This window comes from Ranitomeya imitator, chromosome 3 (assembly GCF_032444005.1).
Source record: "Ranitomeya imitator isolate aRanImi1 chromosome 3, aRanImi1.pri, whole genome shotgun sequence".
Classification (NCBI taxonomy): domain Eukaryota; kingdom Metazoa; phylum Chordata; class Amphibia; order Anura; family Dendrobatidae; genus Ranitomeya; species Ranitomeya imitator.
In genome coordinates, this window is record NC_091284.1 from 90124326 (window position 1) to 90144018 (window position 19693).

The window sequence follows — 19693 nt, forward strand, 5'->3', positions numbered from 1 at the left end:
ACCTGTGGAGAGAACTTAAAATTGCTGTTGGGAGAAGGCGCCCTTCAAATATGAGCATTTTGCAGAAGAAGAGTGGTCCGAAATTCCAGTTGATATGTGTAAGAAACTTGTTGATGGTTATAGGAAGCGACTGATTGCAGTTTAATTATTTGAAAGGGTGTGCAACCAAATATTAAGTTTAGGGTGCCAACAATTTTTTCATCCGGCCCATTGTGGCAATTTATTCACCATGTCTACAGGTTTTTGCTAATTATTGTCTTTAAGTGTATCGTCTAATATTTAATAAAATGAGTGAAGATTACCATTGGCATATCGTGGACTCAATGATTATAGTTTGCAAGATTTCTAATGAAAAAAAAGGGAAATTTTAATGAACCTTTATAGATCGTAATTCCACAGAATGAAGGATGGCCATGTAAACCAAATTCACTTCCCCATAACCTGCTGCGGTGACCAATAAGTGACATTTTGCTAAAACATCATATTCTGCTATGGAGGTAAATGTAAATGAGGCGACTGTACACATGTTTATGGTAGGAGAAACAACAACAACAAAAAACCCTCTTGATTGAAAAGGCCGACAGTTCTGGTACAAGTAAATCACTGGCCTGGTGCTCCGTGAACGCCCGGTATCCAAGGCCAGAGAAAGCAGCTGCAACAGTATCCGTGATACCCATCTGCCGACGGGTTAATGAATGGCCTCTTACATAACGGTTACCATGGGAACCGGCAGAGCCGCATTCACAATTGTGGGGGAGCGAGGAGCAATTTCTATACACAATTGAAAGGCCCATAGAACAGCGAGAAAGACACATCAGATGGAGGCTGAGACGTTACCCCAAACCTGGAAATGCCGGTCTGTCCGAAAGCAGAATGGGGCACACTTCAGGAGCCGCCCTGAGGATGAAAGCGACATTGAACCCCCCTCATGTTACTAGTCAATAATAAGCAACATCTTCTGGCTTTGGGGAGAAAAATAAACAAAACACCCCTGCCTTTAACAAAAATGGGTATGATTTCTGCCTAAGAGTGGAGAATCTTTTCCAAAATTAAAAGATTCCAGATACTCAAACACATAAAAAAGTCCGATGCCTTTGTAATGCTGCTGAATTCGTCTGCTATGGATTTACAATAGATGAATTTTAAAAAAAGTCCCAAAATTGGATTGTCTGAATATACACCAATTAAAGTGTATAATTTTTCGCAACTGGGACACGGACACTTGCCAACCGCGGCAGTCTATCGTGTTAGCCGATAGGCGTTGTTTGCTGGCCTTTTCAACAGGCCGACCGTATTCCCACCATCCAACGATGGCGCTATGTGCACAGAATGTCATGTTGTCGGCAGCACGTCTTCTGTTTACACAGGATGATGTGCTGTTGACAACCAGGAAGCGCTGCTTAAAAAAAAACATTTCACCACTGTTTGTTAGACTGGTGACGGGCGGCATGATAGTACAGGTCAATGACTGGGAAAGAAGAGGTTTTTAAATGAAGAAAAGCCTTGTTCTATAGACAATAGACAGTATTGCAGTATAGACGAAAAATGACATTCAGCCACAGATTCAGTAGACAACTGGTGCACGCATCCACCGGCAACCAAGACATTTATGCTGTTAGTAACTGACAGTGGCAACTAAATGGTTAAAGAATCTCTTTTTCCCAAAAAATCTGTGTATATGTGTATTTAATGTAGTTTGTGTTAATATACTCTCCTATTTGTGTTCTCCGATTTCCGATGCCGTTACACCCCTCTTCTCCCTGACGTAACTAGGCCCAGGACGTTTCTATGCATGTGCATTGTAAGGTCAATGCGGCCTTACGGCCCAAACTCTAGGCCAGAACTTCCAGTCATAGACAGTGTCGTTCTTGGCCCAATCATGGCTGGAAGTCCTCCCCAGTGTCGCTCTGTGCCCAATCATGGCTGGAAGTCCTCCACAGTTTCGCTCTGGGCCCAATCATGGCTGGAAGTCCTCCACAGTGTCACTCTGGGCCCAATCATGGCTGGAAGTCCTCCACAGTGTCACTCTGGGCCCAATCATGGCTGGAAGTCTGCCACAGTGTCGCTATGGGCCCAGTCATGGCTGGAAGTCCTCCACAGTGTCACTGGGCCCAATCATAGCTGAAAGTCCTCCACAGTGTCGCTCTGGGCCCAATCATGGCTGGAAGTCCTCCACAGTGTCGCTCTGGGCCCAATCATGGCTGGAAGTCTGCCACAGTGTCGCTATGGGCCCAGTCATGGCTGGAAGTCCTCCACAGTGTCACTGGGCCCAATCATAGCTGGAAGTCCTCCACAGTGTCACTCTGGGCCCAATCATGGCTGGAAGTCCTCCACAGTGTCGCTCTGGGCCCAATCATGGCTGGAAGTCTGCCACAGTGTCGCTATGGGCCCAGTCATGGCTGGAAGTCCTCCACAGTGTCACTGGGCCCAATCATAGCTGGAAGTCCTCCACAGTGTTGCTCTGGGCCCAATCATGGCTGGAAGTCCTCCACAGTGTCGCTCTGGGCCCAGTCATGGCTGGAAGTCCTCCACAGTGTCGCTCTGGGCCCAATCATAGCTGGAAGTCCTCCACAGTGTCGACTGTGCGCCCAGTCATGGCTGGAAGTCCTCCACAGTGTCAACTGTGGGCCCAGTCATGGCTGGAAGTCCTCCACAGTGTCACTCTGGGCCCAATCATGGCTGGAAGTCTTCCACAGTGTCACTCAGGGCCCAATCATGGCTGGAAGTGCTCCACAGTGTCACTCTGGGCCCAATCATGGCTGGAAGTGCTCCATAGTGTCACTCTGGGCCCAATCATTTGAACAAGGAAGGAAACAGACTGGACCAATAACGGTATGCACACCCATGGAATATGCAAAATATCAAACAATTTCTATTTTTTAATTACACCTCAAACGAGACACACACATAATAAAACCAATTAAAAAGGCCTGAGTACAGGACCATAAACCCTCACCCCTGGGCATATATTTACATGAAATGACCTAACACATAAATAAAGTGCTTATAAGTACAGAGTATACATACAATGTCTCTTGTCCATACAATTGGTGTCTCAAATCCTAGCGTAGTATGAGTACATAGTATTGCATGGGGTATGGGTGTGCATACCGTTATTGGTCCAGTCTGTTTCCTTCCTTGTTCAAATTATTATTGTACGGGCCAGGTTTTGCACCCTATTCTCTTGATTAGTGCAGGGGTGCGCCACTTATATATATCACTCTCGGCCCAATCATGGCTGGATTTCCTCCACAGCGTCACTCTGGGCCCAATCATGGCTGGAAGTCTTCCACAGTGTCCCTCTGGGCCCAATCATGGCTGGATTTCCTCCACAGCGTCACTCTGGGCCCAATCATGGCTGGAAGTCTTCCACAGTGTCCCTCTGGGCCCAATCATGGCTGGAAGTCCTCCACAGTGTCACTCTGGGCCCAATCATGGCTGGAAGTCCATCGAGTTCTCCGGTTTCCTCCAATACTCCAAAAAGACATACTGATAGGGAATTTAGATTGTGAGCCCCTATGGGGACAGCGATGATAATGTCTGTAAAGCATTACGGAATATGAAGGTACTATATAAGCAAAGCATAATAAATTAGGGCCTAGTGTGAGGGTGCACTGTGCGGCTGTAAGAAGATGGGATAAGGACTGTACATTGAGCAGTGGAGGTAGGGACTACATCTTATGTTTATTTCCAGACCAAACAACATAATAAGGGACATTCAATACTCAGAGAATACGTTTCTAGGTAAAATCCATGTAATTTGGCAATTTCGAAACTCATCGGAGCCGCTCATCTCTAGTATTTAATACAGCAGACATCAAGACAGGAGATATTCTCACTACAGAACTCTCGACATCCCAGATGGTTATAGAGGGGGAATGGAGACTCATTTATACACTTTGGGGACAATCAATAACACTCTGTATGGCACAAAAATGTTGTCCTACAATTTTCTGAAAAGTGAATGGAGCTTAGTAGAAGGGGATATGACTTATCACAACCAGAATCACTAGGATTTATGTCAGAGAGTGACTACTCCTCTGCAGTTCGGACTCTGTAGCCTGCCGGTCTCATGGCTTCTTCTTCTGGTGGGGATCATCACGTGACCGCTGCAGCCAATCAGTGGCTGCTGATCGGATGCAAAATTCACAATCCATTCAGATTGTTTATTGCAGGTCGTATGGAATGTGATGGGCACAGCTCATCAGGGATGACAATTATCAGCAGTGGTCACATGATGCTGCTAGAAGCCAGAAGGGGTAAACATTTTTTCTTATTTTCCCACCACCACTGTCCCATTTTCAATGTTTTATAGTAGTTCAATCCCCTTTAATAATTTAGGCGATGCACGGTACCTAGAAAATGAGCCAAACCTGCGAGTTACCTAAGCAGAATTAATCGAGGTCTCTGCATTAAAAGGGGTGTTTGTGGCATACAAAATTCTATGAGGAAATAGGACTAGGCAATAAACTAGGTAGTAAAATGTGTGATAAAATGAAGTGCATTACCTCATTGCACGGTACAAGGAGATATGGTTGTAATGTCCGCTGACACCTCCCTCATCGAAAGTGATCACCTAGGAACACATCATTATACATCAAACATCAGATTAATAATCTTCAAGTTAAAAAACACATCGGAAAAAAGTGATAAATACAGATCTACAAAAGGGAATCACTACAGGGAAGTAAATGGGTTCTGTAATTTCACAGACTAATATGCCCACAATATGTCCGGCATTACAAGGGCAAAATGCTTTCATCCACAACCAGTGTCACACCATTCCCTGGGTTGTGTCTAGTAAAGCAGTTCAGCTCTATTGAAATGAATAGGATAGAGCAGCAATACCACACACAACCTGAGGACAGGCGTGGCACTGTATTCGGATTCTGGACATCCTTTTGTAATAAAACTAATAGTGGGTCTGAGGAATTCACAGACAGCAGCAGATGCTGAGAGTTTTTCATGAACTTTATGAACTCAACAAGGAGGAAGAACCCATAACTTAATGGACTACTGAACTAGCATGTCAAGAAAACATTATTTCAAGGTCAGTACACCCTAGGGATAACGCTATTCATGTATCCATACACATACTATTCGATTCTTCCACAAATCAGTATGTTAATATGTCTATACTTTGTAGTTCCATATGTGCCAATAATATTTTATTTATTTTTTATATTAATATTACTTTCCAATTCTTACTATAATTTCAAAAAATATGAAAACCTAAAAGATAAGTTCTAGTCATTACTATTTAGTATGCATTCCCTAGTAGGGCCTGGAAACTTTTAGAAGTAGGAAATTCTTCACATTTTTATAATTGGTCTTCATTTTGTTCTATTTGCAATTTTTTTTTTTTGCCAGAAATAACTACAACCTATATGGTACGTAAATAACGGGAGTGAATAATTGTCAGGGCTGGCGTTAGGGGCAGGAGACCAGGCAGCCGCCTAGGGCCCCCGCTCCTCCAGGGGCCCCCAGCCAGTTAGCGCTATGGGGCTCCTGAGTAAGAGGATTGCGCGGCGCCGCCCAATCCCCGCATCGTGCATTCAACTTATCGGAATCATAGATGCTGATAAACTTGAAAGCAGTGACGGAGGAGAGAGTGTCATGTGACGATCCCAATCCCATCACTCCCCTCTGCCTTTGACTCAGCATGTTTCAGCAGTAGAGCTGATGAGACCCTGAGACTCTGCAGAAGTCAGAGCAGCTGAGGAACTAGGAGGAGAAGTATTGTGTGTGTCTGCATTATACTGTGTGTATGTTTGTGTGTGTGTCTGTATTATAGTGCGTGTCTGTATGTATTATAGTGCATGTGTGTCTGCTGCATGATAGTGTGTGTGGGGGGACTGCACTATACTGTGTGTGTATTTGTGGGGGGCTGAAATATACTGTGTGTAAGGCTGCTTTATACTCTGGGGGGCTGCATTACACTCTGAGGGGGCTGCTTTATACTGTGTATGTGTGGCTGCATTATACTCTTAGGGCGATGCATTATACTGAGTGCGAGGGCTACACTATAGCATGTGTGGGGGGCTGCACTATACTGTGTGTTTGTGGAGGGGATGCATTATACTGTGTGTATGGCTGCATTATACTCTGGGAGGCTGCATTATACTGTGTGGGGGTGGGGCCTGCATTATACTCTGGGGGGGCTGAATTATGCTGTGCATGTGGGGGGCTGCATTATACTGTGTGGGGGTGGGGCCTGCATTATACTCTGGGGGGGCTGAATTATGCTGTGCATGTGGGGGGCCTGCATTACACTATGTGTGAAGGGGGCTGCACTATACTGTGTGTGTTTGTGGGAGTGGGGTCTGCATTATACTGTGTGTGGGGCTGCATTATACTGTGGGGGGCTGCATTATACTGTGGGGGGCTGCATTATAGTCTGAGGGGGCTGCAGTATTCTCTATGAGGGGGCTGCATTATACTCAACCTGAGCACAGGCGTGGCGCTGTATTCTCTGATTCTGGACATCCTTTTGTAACAAAACTAATAGTGCATATGAGGAATTCACAGACAGCAGCAGATGCTGAGAGTTTTTCATGAACTTTATGAACTCAACAACGAGGAAGAACCCATAACTTAATGGACTACTGAACTAGCATGTCAAGAAATCATTATTTCAAGGTCAGTACACCCTAGGGATAACGCTATTCATGTATCCATACACATACTATTTGATTCTTCCACAACTCAATAAGTTAATATATCTATACTTGTAGTTCCATATGTGCCAATAGTATATTATTTATTTTTTATATTAAAGGGAACCTGTCACCCCCCAAATCGAGGGTGAGGTAAGCCCACCAGCATCAGGGTCTTATCTACAGCATTCTGTAATTCTGTAGATAAGCCCCCCGATGTATCCTGAAAGATGAGAAAAACAGGTTATATTATACTCACCCAGGGGCGGTCCCGCTACATTAATATAACTTTCCAATTCTTACTATAATTACAAAAAAAGATGAAAACTAAAAAGATAAGTTCTAGTTATTACTATTTAGTATGGATTCCCTAGTAGGACCTGGAAACTTGGTCTTAATTTTGTTCTATTTGCAATTTTTTTTTTTTGCCAGAAATAACTACAACCTATATGGTACGTAAATAACGGGAGTGAATAATTGTCAGGGCTGGCATTAGGAGCAGGCAGACCAGGCAGCTGCCTAGGGCCCCTGCTCCTCCAGGGGCCGCCAGCCAGTTAGCGCTATGGGGCCCCTGAGTAAGAGGATTTTGCGGCGCCGCCCACTCCCCGCATCGTGCTTTCAACTTATCGGAATCATAGATGCTGATAAACTTGAAAGCAGTGATGGAGGAGAGAGTGTCATGTGACGCTCCCTCTCCCATCACTCTCCTCTGCCTCAGCATGTTTCAGCAGTGGAGCTGATGAGACCCTGAGACTCTGCAGAAGTCAGAGTAGCTGGGGAACCAGGAGGAGAGGTAAGTATTGTGTGTGTGTGTCTGAATTATAGTGTGTGTATGTTTGTGTGTGTGTGTCTGTCTTATAGTGCGTGTGTCTGCTGCATGATAGTGTTTGGGGGGACTGCACTATACTGTGGGGGGGGGGTTGCACTATACTGTGTGTGTATTTGTGGAGGCCTGTATTATACTGTGTATAAGGCTGCTTTATACTCTGGGGGCTGCATTATACTCTGAGGGGGATGCATTATACTGTGTGTGGGGCTGCATTATACTGCGTGTGTGGCTGCATTATACTCTTAGGGTGATGCATTATACTGTGTGCGAGGGCTACACTATAGTATGTGTGGGGGACTGCACTATACTGTGTGTGGAGGGCTGCACTATACTGTGTGTGTGTTTGTGGAGGGGATGCATTATACTGTGTGTATGGCTGCATTATACTCTGGGAGGCTGCATTATACTGTGTGTGTGGGAGGCTGAATTATTCTGTGTTTGTGGAGGGGCTGAATTATACCGTGTGGAGGTGGGGCCTGCATTATTCTCTGGGGGGGGCTGAATTATGCTGTGCGTGTGGAGGGCCTGCATTACACTGTGTGTGAAGGGGGCTGCACTACACTGTGTGTTTTTGGAGTGGGGCCTGCACTATACTGTGTTTGGGGCTGCATTATACTCTGAGGGGGCTGCATTGCAGTAAAATCTACCAAAGACCATGCATCATACTGTATCAATGACTATCTGTGTTGTGAATTCCGCTCTTGGGCTCCCTCCGGTGGTTGTAAGTGGCACTTTTGTGAGTTCTGCTCTTGGGCTCCCTCTTGTGGTTTCTAGTGGTATGGCTGCTCCTTGGAGTTAGCTGTCATCAGCTGACTCCACTTATCGTCTCTTCTGCTCCGCTATTTAAGTCTGGCTCTTTCTTCAGCCTGTGCCACTTGTCAATGTTTCCTGGCTGGATTCACATCTCTGCTTGGATTCTCCTGGTTTCCTGACCAGTTCTGCAAAGATAAGTTCTGGCTTTGCTTATTTTAGTCCACATGTTGTGGACTTATTGTTCTGTGCATTTTATATTTGTCCAGCTTGTCATTATGGATTATTTCTGTTAGCTGGAAGCTCTGGGAAGCAGATTTACCCTCCACACCTTTAGTCAGGTGTAGAGATTTTGTAAACTCTGTGTGGATTGTTTTGTAGTTTTTATACTGACCGCACAGTATCCTTTCCTGTCCTATCTATCAAGCTAGACTGGCCTCCTATGCTAAAATCTGATTTCATTTCTGCGTATGTTATTTTCCCCTCCTCTCACCGTCAATATTTGTGGGGGGCTGTCTTTCCTTTGGGGATTTTCTCTGAGGCAAGATAGGTTTCCTGTTTCCATCTTTATTGGAAGTTAGATCTTAGGCTGTGCCGAGGGGTCTAGGGAGCGTCAGGTACCCCCCATGGCTATTTTTAGTTGCGTTGCTAGGTTCAGGGTTTGCGGTCAGTACAGATACCACCTCCTTCAGAGCTTGTCTCATGTTGTTCCTAAACCACCTGATCATAACATATCTGTACCAATCATTCTTCCTCAGTTGAGTAAGGATAGGTGCATACAGTCAAGAAATCCCATGCCCACTATGCGTGCACCCACGGAGATGGACATGTGGTGCGTCTTTCCAGACCGCAGCATGTCAATTTATCTTTAATTTGTCTCTAAGATAAGTTTCACCCGAACACTGTATTGGGTGCGGTGATTCAATGAACACATGAGTAATCACCCGCGTTCAATAGTCGGCAGCGGACATGTGCTGCATCCAAAGCGCTGCCAATTTTTGAACGTGTGGATATACCCTAAAGACGCCGGGAGACAAGCGTCAAACAACTTCAATACTGTCGATGACGCTCGTTTAGCAGCCTGAACTTAGCACTTGTAAATACAACAGAAATGTTTCTGTGTGATGGTGCGATATGTAAACATTTGGGGCACCACTTTAAACTTTTTCCCAGGGTCCCACTTTGTCTAAAACCGGCCCTGATAATTGTTATTATATTACGACATTAATGGGGTTGTCTAGTGAAGACAAACGATCACCCATCCACGGTATAGGTGGAAACTAACTGATTTTGTGGGGTCCGACCAGTGGAAAGCAAACTGATCGGAAAAACTGGGCACTTTTATCCCCTTTGAAATAGAGCAGCCGTGCACATGCTCCACTGCTATTTCATTCATTCGGTTTTGGGCAGCCAGAAAAACTCTACAGTCCCATAGGAATGGAGCGTGGGTCGAGCATGTGCACCTCCGCTCCATTATGGCAGGGATAAAAGTTCCCCTTTTTTCTAATCTATCTATACAGGTTCCAGCAGTCGACCCCCCATTGATCTATAAGTTATCCTGGGCCCCTCCTTTCACTGGAGGACCCCTTTTAGAATATCAACTGAATAATCAGGTCTCTATCTCTGGCCAACCTTCCTTCCACCACTAGAGGGCTCATGAGCTACACAAATCGGGAAAGGACTACGGTATTTCGTTTTTTCCTCCTTGGATTGAGGAGGGGGGGGGGGGGGAGGGAGGAGATAAATATCTAGAGGTCACACTGCTTTCAAGAAACACTCAGGATACCCATTAGCCATTATCTTTCTTGATTATTCAATCCCCTATGTAGCAACAGGTATTCTAGAAACTGGCTACTACCACAGTAGTAATCACACCTGTCTGTACACTGTCTGTGAATGTGACAGTAGCATAACGTATACTGGGGGTGAGACAAGGCAAAATAGACAACATGGCCAACAAGCTTATCCTGTTAACGATTGGAAATGTTTCTCCAGAGAAAACCTAAATACTGAAAAATCAGAATCCAGAGTCACATATTAGTGTCCTGTATAAATCACTACAGTATAACTGGCTTCTTAATCTGAGGACAGGATCATAATAATAATAATTTTATTTACATAGCGCCAACATATTCCGCAGCGCTTTACTTTATAGAGGGGACTTGTACAGACAATAGACATTACAGCATAACAATAAACACAGTTCAAAACAGATACCAGGAGGAATGAGGGCCCTGCTCGCAAGCTTACAGACTATGAGGAAAAGGGAGACACGAGAGGTGGATGGTAACAATTGCTTTAGTTAGTCGGACCGGCCATAGTGTAAGGCTCAGGTGTTCATGTAAAGCTGCATGAACCAGTTAACTGCCTAAGAATGTAGCAGTACAGACACTGAGGGCTATTAACTGCATAAAGTGAATGAGAACATGATACGAGGAACCTGATTATGGCAAGTTTTTTGAATGGGCCACACAGGGATAGTTAGGTTAACCCCTTAATCCCATATGACGTACTATCCCGTCCAGGTGACTTGGGACTTAATTCCCAGTGACGGGATAGTACGTCATATGCGATCGGCCGCGCTCACGGGGGGAGCGCGGCCGATCGCGGCCGGGTGTCAGCTGCCTATCGCAGCTGACATCCGGCACTATGTGCCAGGAGCGGTCACGGACCGCTCCCGGCACATTAACCCCCGGCACACCGCGATCAAAGATGATCGCGGTGTGCCGGCGGTGCAGGGAAGCATCGCGCAGGGAGGGGGCTCCCTGCGGGCTTCCCTGAGACGATCGGTACACGGTGATGTAGTCACCGTGTACTGAGCGTCTTCTCCCTGCAGTCCCCGGATCCAAAATGGCCGCCGGGCTGCATCCGGGTCCTGCAGGGAGCACTTCCGGGTCAGGATCAGGCTGCAGCTGCAGCTCTAATCCTGCCAGGCTGTATGTCAGATCACCGATCTAACAGAGTGCTGTGCACACTATCAGATCGGTGATCTGTGATGTCCCCCCCTGGGACAAAGTGAAAAAGTAAAAAAAAAAATTTCCACACTTGTAAAAAAAAAATAAATAAAAAAAATTCCTAAATAAAGCAGAAAAAAAAAAATATTATTCCCATAAACACATTTCTTTACCTAAAAAAAAAACAAAAAAACAATAGAAGTACACATATTTAGTATCGCCGTGTCCGTAACGACCCGACCTATAAAACTGGCCCACTAGTTAACCCCTTCAGTGAACACCGTAAGAAAAAAAAAAAAAAAACGAGCCAAAAAACAACGCTTTATTATCATAACGCTGAACAAAAAGTGGAATAACGCGCGATCAAAAAGACGGATATAAATAACCATGGTACCTCTGAAAACGTCATCTTGTCCCGCAAAAAACGAGCCGCCATATAGCATCATAACCAAAAAAATAAAAAAGTTATAGTCCTCAGAATAAAGCGATGCCAAAATAATTATTTTTTCTATAAAATAGCTTTTATCGTATAAAAGCGCCAAAACATAAAAAAAATGATATAAATGAGGTATCGCTGTAATCGTACTGACCCGAAGAATAAAACTGCTTCATCAATTTTACCAAACGTGGAACGGTATAAACGCCTCCCCCAAAAGAAATTCATGAATAGCTGGTTTTTGGTCATTCTGCCTCACAAAGAATCGGAATAAAAAGCGATCAAAAACTGTCACGTGCCCGAAAATGTAACCGATAAAAACGTCAACTCGTCCCGCAAAAAACAAGACCTCACATGACTCTGTGGACCAAAATATGGAAAAATTATAGGTCTCAAAATGTGGAGACGCAAAAACTTTTTTGCTATAAAAAGCGTCTTTTAGTGTGTGACGACGGCTGCCAATCATAAAAATCCGATATAAAAAACGCTATAAAAGTAAATCAAACCCCTCTTCATCACCCCCTTAGTTAGGCTAGGTTCACATTGCGTTAATGGGTTAACGCTAACGGACAGCGTTGCACGGCGAAAATGTCACAATTAACGCCGTGCAACGGGTCCGTTAGCACAACCATTGACAGCAATGTGATTTTCGGGTGTAGCGCATCGCTAGAGCGTGCCATTTTCGGCTCGCGCTAGCAAGGTGCCATTCTTTTGTGGCGCGCCTCAGACGCTGCTTGCAGCGTCCGCGGCGCGCCCGAGGTCCGATCCCCGATCTTCCAGAGCGGGGACGTTAACGCGACCACTAAACACGACACCTAAAAAGACATTGCGTTAGCGCAATCCGCTAGTGCTAAACGGATTTCCCTAACGCAATGTGAACCTAGCCTTAGGGAAAAATAATAAAATTAAAAAAAATGTATTTATTTCCATTTTCCCATTAGGGTTAGGGCTAGGGTTAGGGCTAGGGTTAGGGTTTGGATTACATTTACGGTTGGGATTAGAATTAGGGGTGTGTCAGGGTTAGGTGTGTGGTTAGGGTTACAGTTGGGATTAGGGTTAGGGGTGCGTTTGGATTAGGGTTTCATTTATAATTGGGGGGTTTCCACTGTTTAGGCACATCAGGGGCTCTCCAAACGCGACATGGCGTCCGATCTCAATTCCAGCCAATTCTGCATTGAAAAAGTAAAACAGTGCTCCTTCACTTCCGAGCTCTCCCGTGCGCCCAAACAGGGGTTTACCCCAACATATGGGGTATCATCGTACTCGAGACAAATTGGACAACAACTTTTTGGGTCCAAGTTCTCTTGTTATCCTTGGGAAAATAAAAATTTGGGGGGGCTAAAAATCATTTTTGTGGGAAAAAAAAGGATTTTTTATTTTCACGGCTCTGCGTTGTAAACTGTAGTGAAACACTTGGGGGTTCAAAGTTTTCACAACACATCTAGATAAGTTCCGTGGGAGGTCTAGTTTCCAATATGAGGTCACTTGTGGGTGGTTTCTACTGTTTGGGTACATCAGGGGCTCTGCAAATGCAACGTGACGCCTGCAGACCAATCCATCTAAGTCTGCATTCCAAATGGCGCTCCTTCCCTTCCGAGCTCTGCCATGCACCCAAACAGTGGTTCCCCCCCACATATGGGGTATCAGCGTACTCAGGACAAATTGGACAACAACTTTTGGGGTCCAATTTATTCTGTTACCCTTGTAAAAATACAAAGCTGGGGGCAAAAAAATCATTTTTGTGAAGAAAAAAAAGAATTTTAATTTTCACGGCTCTGCGTTATAAACTGTAGTGAAACACTTAGGGGTTCAAAGTTCTCACAACACATCTAGATAAGTTCCTTGGGAGGTCTAGTTTCTAATATGGGGTCACTTGTGGGGGGTTTGTACTGTTTGGGTACATCAGGGGCTCTGCAAATGCAACGTGACTCCTGCAGACCAATCCATCTAAGTCTGCATTCGAAATGGCGCTCCTTCCCTTCCGAGCTCTGCCATGTGCCCAAACAGTGGTTCCCCCCCACATATGGGGTATCAGCGTACTCAGGATAAATTGGACAACAACTTTTGGGGTCCAATTTATTCTGTTACCCTTGTGAAAATACAAAACTGGGGGCTAAAAAATAATTTTTGCGAAAAAAAAAAAAATTATTTTAACGGCTCTGCGTTATAAACTGTAGTGAAACACTTGGGGGTTCAAAGCTCTCAAAACACATATAGATAAGTTCCTTAGGGGGTCTAGTTTCCAAAATGGTGTCACTTGTGGGGGGTTTTAATGTTTAGGCACATCAGGGGCTCTCCAAACCAACATGGCGTCCCATCTTAATTCCAGTCAATTTTGCATTGAAAAGTCAAATGGCGCTCCTTCCCTTCCGAGCTCTGCTATGCTCCCAAAAAGTGGTTTACCCCCACATATGGGGTATCGTCGCACTCAGGACAAATTGCACAACAACTTTTGTGGTCTAATTTCTTCTCTTACCCTTGGGAAAATAAAAAATTGGGGGCGAAAAGATCATTTTTGTGAAAAAATAAGATTTTTTATTTTTACGGCTCTGCATTATAAACTTCTGTGAAGCACTTGTTGGGTCAAAGTGCTCACCACACATCTAGATAAGTTCCTTAAGGGGTCTACTTTTCAAAATGGTGTCACTTGTGAGGGGTTCCAATGTTTAGGCACATCAGGGGCTCTCCAAACACAACATGGCGTCCCATCTCAATTCCAGTCAATTTTGCATTGAAAAGTCAAATGGCGCTCCTTTCCTTCCGAGCTCTGCCATGCGCCCAAACAGTGGTTTACCCCCACATATGGGGTATCGTCGCACTCAGGACAAATTGCACAACAACTTTTGTGGTCTAATTTCTTCTCTTACCCTTGGGAAAATAAAAAATTAGTGGCGAAAAGATTATTTTTGTGAAAAAATATGATTTTTTATTTTTACGGCTCTGCATTATAAACTTCTGTGAAGCACTTGTTGGGTCAAAGTGCTCACCACACCTCTAGATAAGTTCCTTAAGGGGTCTACTTTCCAAAATGGTGTCACTTGTGGGGATTTCAATGTTTAGGCACATCAGGGGCTCTCCAAACGCAACATGGCATCCCATCGCAATTCCAGTCAATTTTGCATTGAAAAGTAAAATGGCGCTCCTTCCCTTCCGAGCTCTGCCATACGCCCAAACAATGGTTTACACCCATATATGGGGTATCAGCGTACTCAGGACAAATTGGCCAACAATTTTTGAGGTCCAATTTCTTCTCTTACTCTTGGGAAAATAAAAAATTGGGGGCGAAAAGATCATTTTTGTGAAAAAATATGATTTTTTATTTTTACGGCTCTGCATTATAAACTTCTGTGAAGCAATTGGTGGGTCAAAGTGGTCACCACACATCTAGATAAGTTCCTTAGGGTGTCAACTTTCCAAAATGGTGTCACTTGTGGGGGGTTTCAATGTTTAGGCACATGAGGGGCTCTCCAAACGCAACATGGCGTCCCATCTCAATTCCTGTCAATTTTGCATTGAAAAGTCAAATGGCGCTCCTTTCCTTCCGAGCTCTGCCATGCGCCCAAACAGTGGTTTACCCCCACATATGGGGTATCATCGTATTCGAGACAAATTGGACAACAACTTTTTGGGTCCAAGTTCTCTTGTTATCCTTGGGAAAATAAAGTACAGATTGTACAACAATGTTTGGCATCCATTTTATCCTGTTACCCTTGGTAAAATAAAACAAATTGGAGCTGAAATAAATTTTGTGTGAAAAAAAGTTAAATATTCATTTTTATTTAAACATTCCAAAAATTCCTGTGAAACCCCTGAAGGGTTAATAAACTTCTTGAATGTGGTTTTGAGAACCTTGAGAGGTGCAGTTTTTAGAATGGTGTCACACTTGGGTATTTTCTATCATATAGACCCCTCAAAATGACATCAAATGAGATGTGGTCCCTAAAAAAAAATGGTGTTGTAAAAATGAGAAATTGCTGGTCAACTTTTAACCCTTATAACTCCCTAACAAAAAAAAATTTTGGTTCCAAAATTGTGCTGATGTAAAGTAGACATGTGGGAAATGTTACTTATTAAGTATTTTGCGTGACATATCTCTGTGATTTAAGGGCATAAAAATTTAAAGTTGGAAAATTGCGAAATTTTCGCCAAATTTCCGTTTTTTTCACAAATAAACGCAAGTTATATCGAATAAATGTTACCACTAAAATGAAGTACAATATGTCACGAGAAAACAATGTCAGAATCGCCAAGATCCGTTGAAGCGTTCCAGAGTTATAACCTCATAAAGGGACAGTGGTCAGAATTGTAAAAATTGGCCCGGTCATTAACGTGCAAACCACCCTCGGGGCTTAAGGGGTTAATACGTTGAGGTCGTAGGCCAGTCTGAACAAATGCGTTTTTAGGACACGCTTAAAACTGTGGGGATTGGGGATTAATCATATTAACCTGGGTAGTGCATTGCAAAGAATCGGCGCAGCACGTGAGAAGTCTTGGCGACGGGAATGGGAGGTTCTGATTATTGAGGATGCTAACCTGAGGTCATTAGCGGAGCGGAGGGCACGGGTAGGGTGGTAGACTGAGATTAGGTAAGATATGTAGGGTGGTGCTGAGCCATGGAGTGCTTTGTGGATGAGGGTAGTAGTTTTGTACTGGATTCTGGAGTGGATGGGTAACCAGTGTAATGACTGGCAGAAGGTAGAGGCATCGGTGTAACGGTTGGTGAGGAATATGATCTTGGCTGCAGCATTCAGCACAGACTGGAGCGGAGAGAGTTTGGTAAGAGGGAGGCCGATTAGTAAAGAGTTACAATAGTCCAGACGAGAATGAATAAGTGAAACAGTAAGGCTATGTGCACACGTTCAGGAATTCATGCAGAAAATTCCTGTGGAAATCCGGACATTTCTGCCAGATTTCCGCATGAAATCCGCATGCGTTTTTTTTTCGCGTTTTTTGTGCGGTTTTTCCCAGACACTTCCCAATGCATTAGACAGTGGGAAAACCGCGAAAAAAAAGCAAAATTAATGAGCAGGTTCATTATTTTTCTGCAATGCGTTTTTCATGCGGAAAAACGCACATCATGAGCACAGAAATTGCGGATTTCATTAAAAATGATAGGATGCTTAACGTATGCAGATTATTTGCGGTTTTTTAGCGTTTTTATAGCGCAAAAACGCTAAAAAACCGCAAATAATCTGCAACGTGTGCACATAGCCTAAGGCTAGGGTCACATTGCGTTAGTGCAATCCGTTTAGCGCTAGCGCTAGCGGATTGCGCTAACGCAATGTTTTATATGGGGCTGCGGTCGGGGTCGCGGTAACGTCCCCGCTCTCGCAGATCCCCGATCTGCGAGAGCGGGGAACGGACCGCGGGCGTGCCTCGGACGCTGCAAGCAGCGTCCGCGGCGCGCCAGGAATCTCCGGCGCGTCGCTAGCGCGTGCCGATCATGGCACGCGCTAGTGTAGCGCGTTCCCATTAGCGTGAATGGGCGCGTTAACGGACGCGTTGCACGGCGTTAATTTCGCCGTGCAACGCTGTCCGTTTAACGCGGTCCCATAACGCAATGGGAACCCAGCCTAAGAGTTTTTGCAGAGTCGAAAGTAAGAAAAGGGCGAATTCTAGAAATGTTTTTGAGATGCAGATAAGAGCGAGCCAGTGATCGGATGTGGGGGGTGAATGAAAGCTTGGAATCAAGTATGACTCCAAGGCAGCGGGCATTACTATGTAAACTATGTTGCTTGGGAGTAATGGTGGAACCGCACACGGAGATAGCAATGTCAGGCAAAGGTAGGTTAATAGAGGGAGAAAACACGAGGAGTTCAGTTTTTGACAGGTTCAGTTTCAGATAGAGGGAGGACATGATGTTAGAGACAGCAGTAAGACAATCACTGGATCTCAGAGTCTGCTGCCACACGCAGGTGAAGGCTGCAGAATTACCGAATGCATGCAGACGAAGGCTGCAGAATTACCGAATGCACGCAGACGAAGGCTGCAGAATTACCGAATGCACGCAGACGAAGGCTGCAGAATTACCGAATGCACGCAGACGAAGGCTGCAGAATTACCGAATGCACGCAGACGAAGGCTGCAGAATTACCGAATGCACGCAGACGAAGGCTGCAGAATTACCGAATGCACGCAGACGAAGGCTGCAGAATTACCGAATGCATGCAGACGAAGGCAGCAGAATTACCGAATGCACGCAGACGAAGGCTGCAGAATTACCGAATGCACGCAGACGAAGGCTGCAGAATTACCGAATGCACGCAGACGAAGGCTGCAGAATTACCGAATGCACGCAGACGAAGGCTGCAGAATTACCGAATGCACGCAGACGAAGGCTGCAGAATTACCGAATGCATGCAGATGGAAGGCCGCAGAATTGCCGAATGCATGCAGACAAAGGCTGCAGAATTACCGAATGCATGCAGATGGAAGGCCGCAGAATTACCGAATGCATGCAGACGAAGGCTGCAGAATTACCGAATGCACGCAGACGAAGGCTGCAGAATTACTGAATGCATGCAGATGGAAGGCCGCAGAATTACCGAATGCATGCAGACGAAGGCTGCAGAATTACCGAATGCACGCAGACGAAGGCTGCAGAATTACCGAATGCACGCAGACGAAGGCTGCAGAATTACCGAATGTATGCAGACGAAGGCTGCAGAATTACCGAATGCACGCAGACGAAGGCTGCAGAATTAGGCTACTTGCACACATCAGGTTTTTTGTTTCCGGCACAATCCCATGAATGTTGGAAAAACTGGATCTGGCGCAGATTTTGAAAAACTGATGCGACGGATTCGTTTTTTTGACGGATCCGGCTAGCCTACCTAGATTATTGGGTAAAAAAAAAATTTGGAGCATGCTCAGTTTAAAAAACCAGATCAGGCCGCCGGATCCGCCTTTTTCCGGATCCGGCACATTCCGGCTCCCATAGGCTTTCATTGTAGCAAACAGCCGGAAGCTCCGGATCTGGCTCCTCAGGCTTTTTCGACGGAGACAAAAAACGTTACAGTAGATGTTTTTTCCAGACGCCGGAATCGAATGTTCACTGGATCCGGAAAAAAAACCAGAAGAAACGTTGGGCCATCCGGCGCTAATACAAGTCAATGGGGGAAAAACCGGTTCCGGTTTTTATTTTTACCGGTTGCGGTTTTTCTCCAAAGAGCCAGATTTAGCCTGAAACAAAAAACCTGATGTGTGAAGGTAGCCTTAGCGAATGCATGCAGACAAAGGCCGCAGAATTACCGAATGCATGCAGCCGGGGGATAAGATTTGGTACAATCTCATCAGCTCTGTAATAGGCAGTGGATCTCCATCTCTGAAAAGTCAGACAATAGTTATACAGTATCATCTCCTTGTTATCATGCCACAAAAGTGCCCGCTTATGGCTAGAATGAAGGTGATTTGGCATTACATACTCTGTTTTCCTCCGATACAATACAGTAGCGATACACTGATGCATGGGACCCAACTTAAAGGGTTAAAAATTGTGAGCTTCCAAAATATCTTATTAAACTTGTCTAAAATTATGGCATGACTGGACTTAAAGGGGTATTCCATCTCCAAGATCCTAGCCCTATATGTAGTAGGTGTAATATCAGCAGCAATTACTTCCAGTTAGAAATGTAAATAAAAGAACCCAGAAAAAAGTAAAATAAATTAAATCAGTAAAATAACCTCTATTAAAACAGGTATACTCCAAAATACAGCTATATACAAAGAAATACAAGAGGTACAAAAACACCCATATAAAATATATCAATATTGCATTACTTGTTTTTAAATAATCAGTTTAAAAAAAATGTATTATAAAAATTGATAAAGTGGACAACAGTAATTGCAGTGAAGAAGACAAACAAATATCTGACACTACTACAATTGTATATGGACCGGGAATACAACGACCATAATAATCTCCATAATGCAATATTATACTATAGATGTATCCATATAGCAGCACTATCATAGTACTAAAAATATTTTTTGATGATACTATGGATTAATTAGGCTAAAAAACGTATTGCTGTCACAGCTGTGCACAGCCCCTTGAGAAAGCCCAAGC

At 44.5% G+C, this 19693-nt stretch overlaps 1 protein-coding gene across 1 annotated transcript in view; it reads right to left on the bottom strand.

Annotated features, from left to right (window-relative positions):
- Nucleotides 1-19693, bottom strand: part of PIGL (phosphatidylinositol glycan anchor biosynthesis class L) — a 207325-nt gene that overhangs the window by 22465 nt on the left and 165167 nt on the right. Inside the window, exon 4 of the mRNA XM_069761105.1 lies at nt 4509-4576. Coding sequence (XP_069617206.1) covers nt 4509-4576 — 68 coding nt within the window. The remainder of the gene's footprint in view (nt 1-4508; nt 4577-19693) is intronic.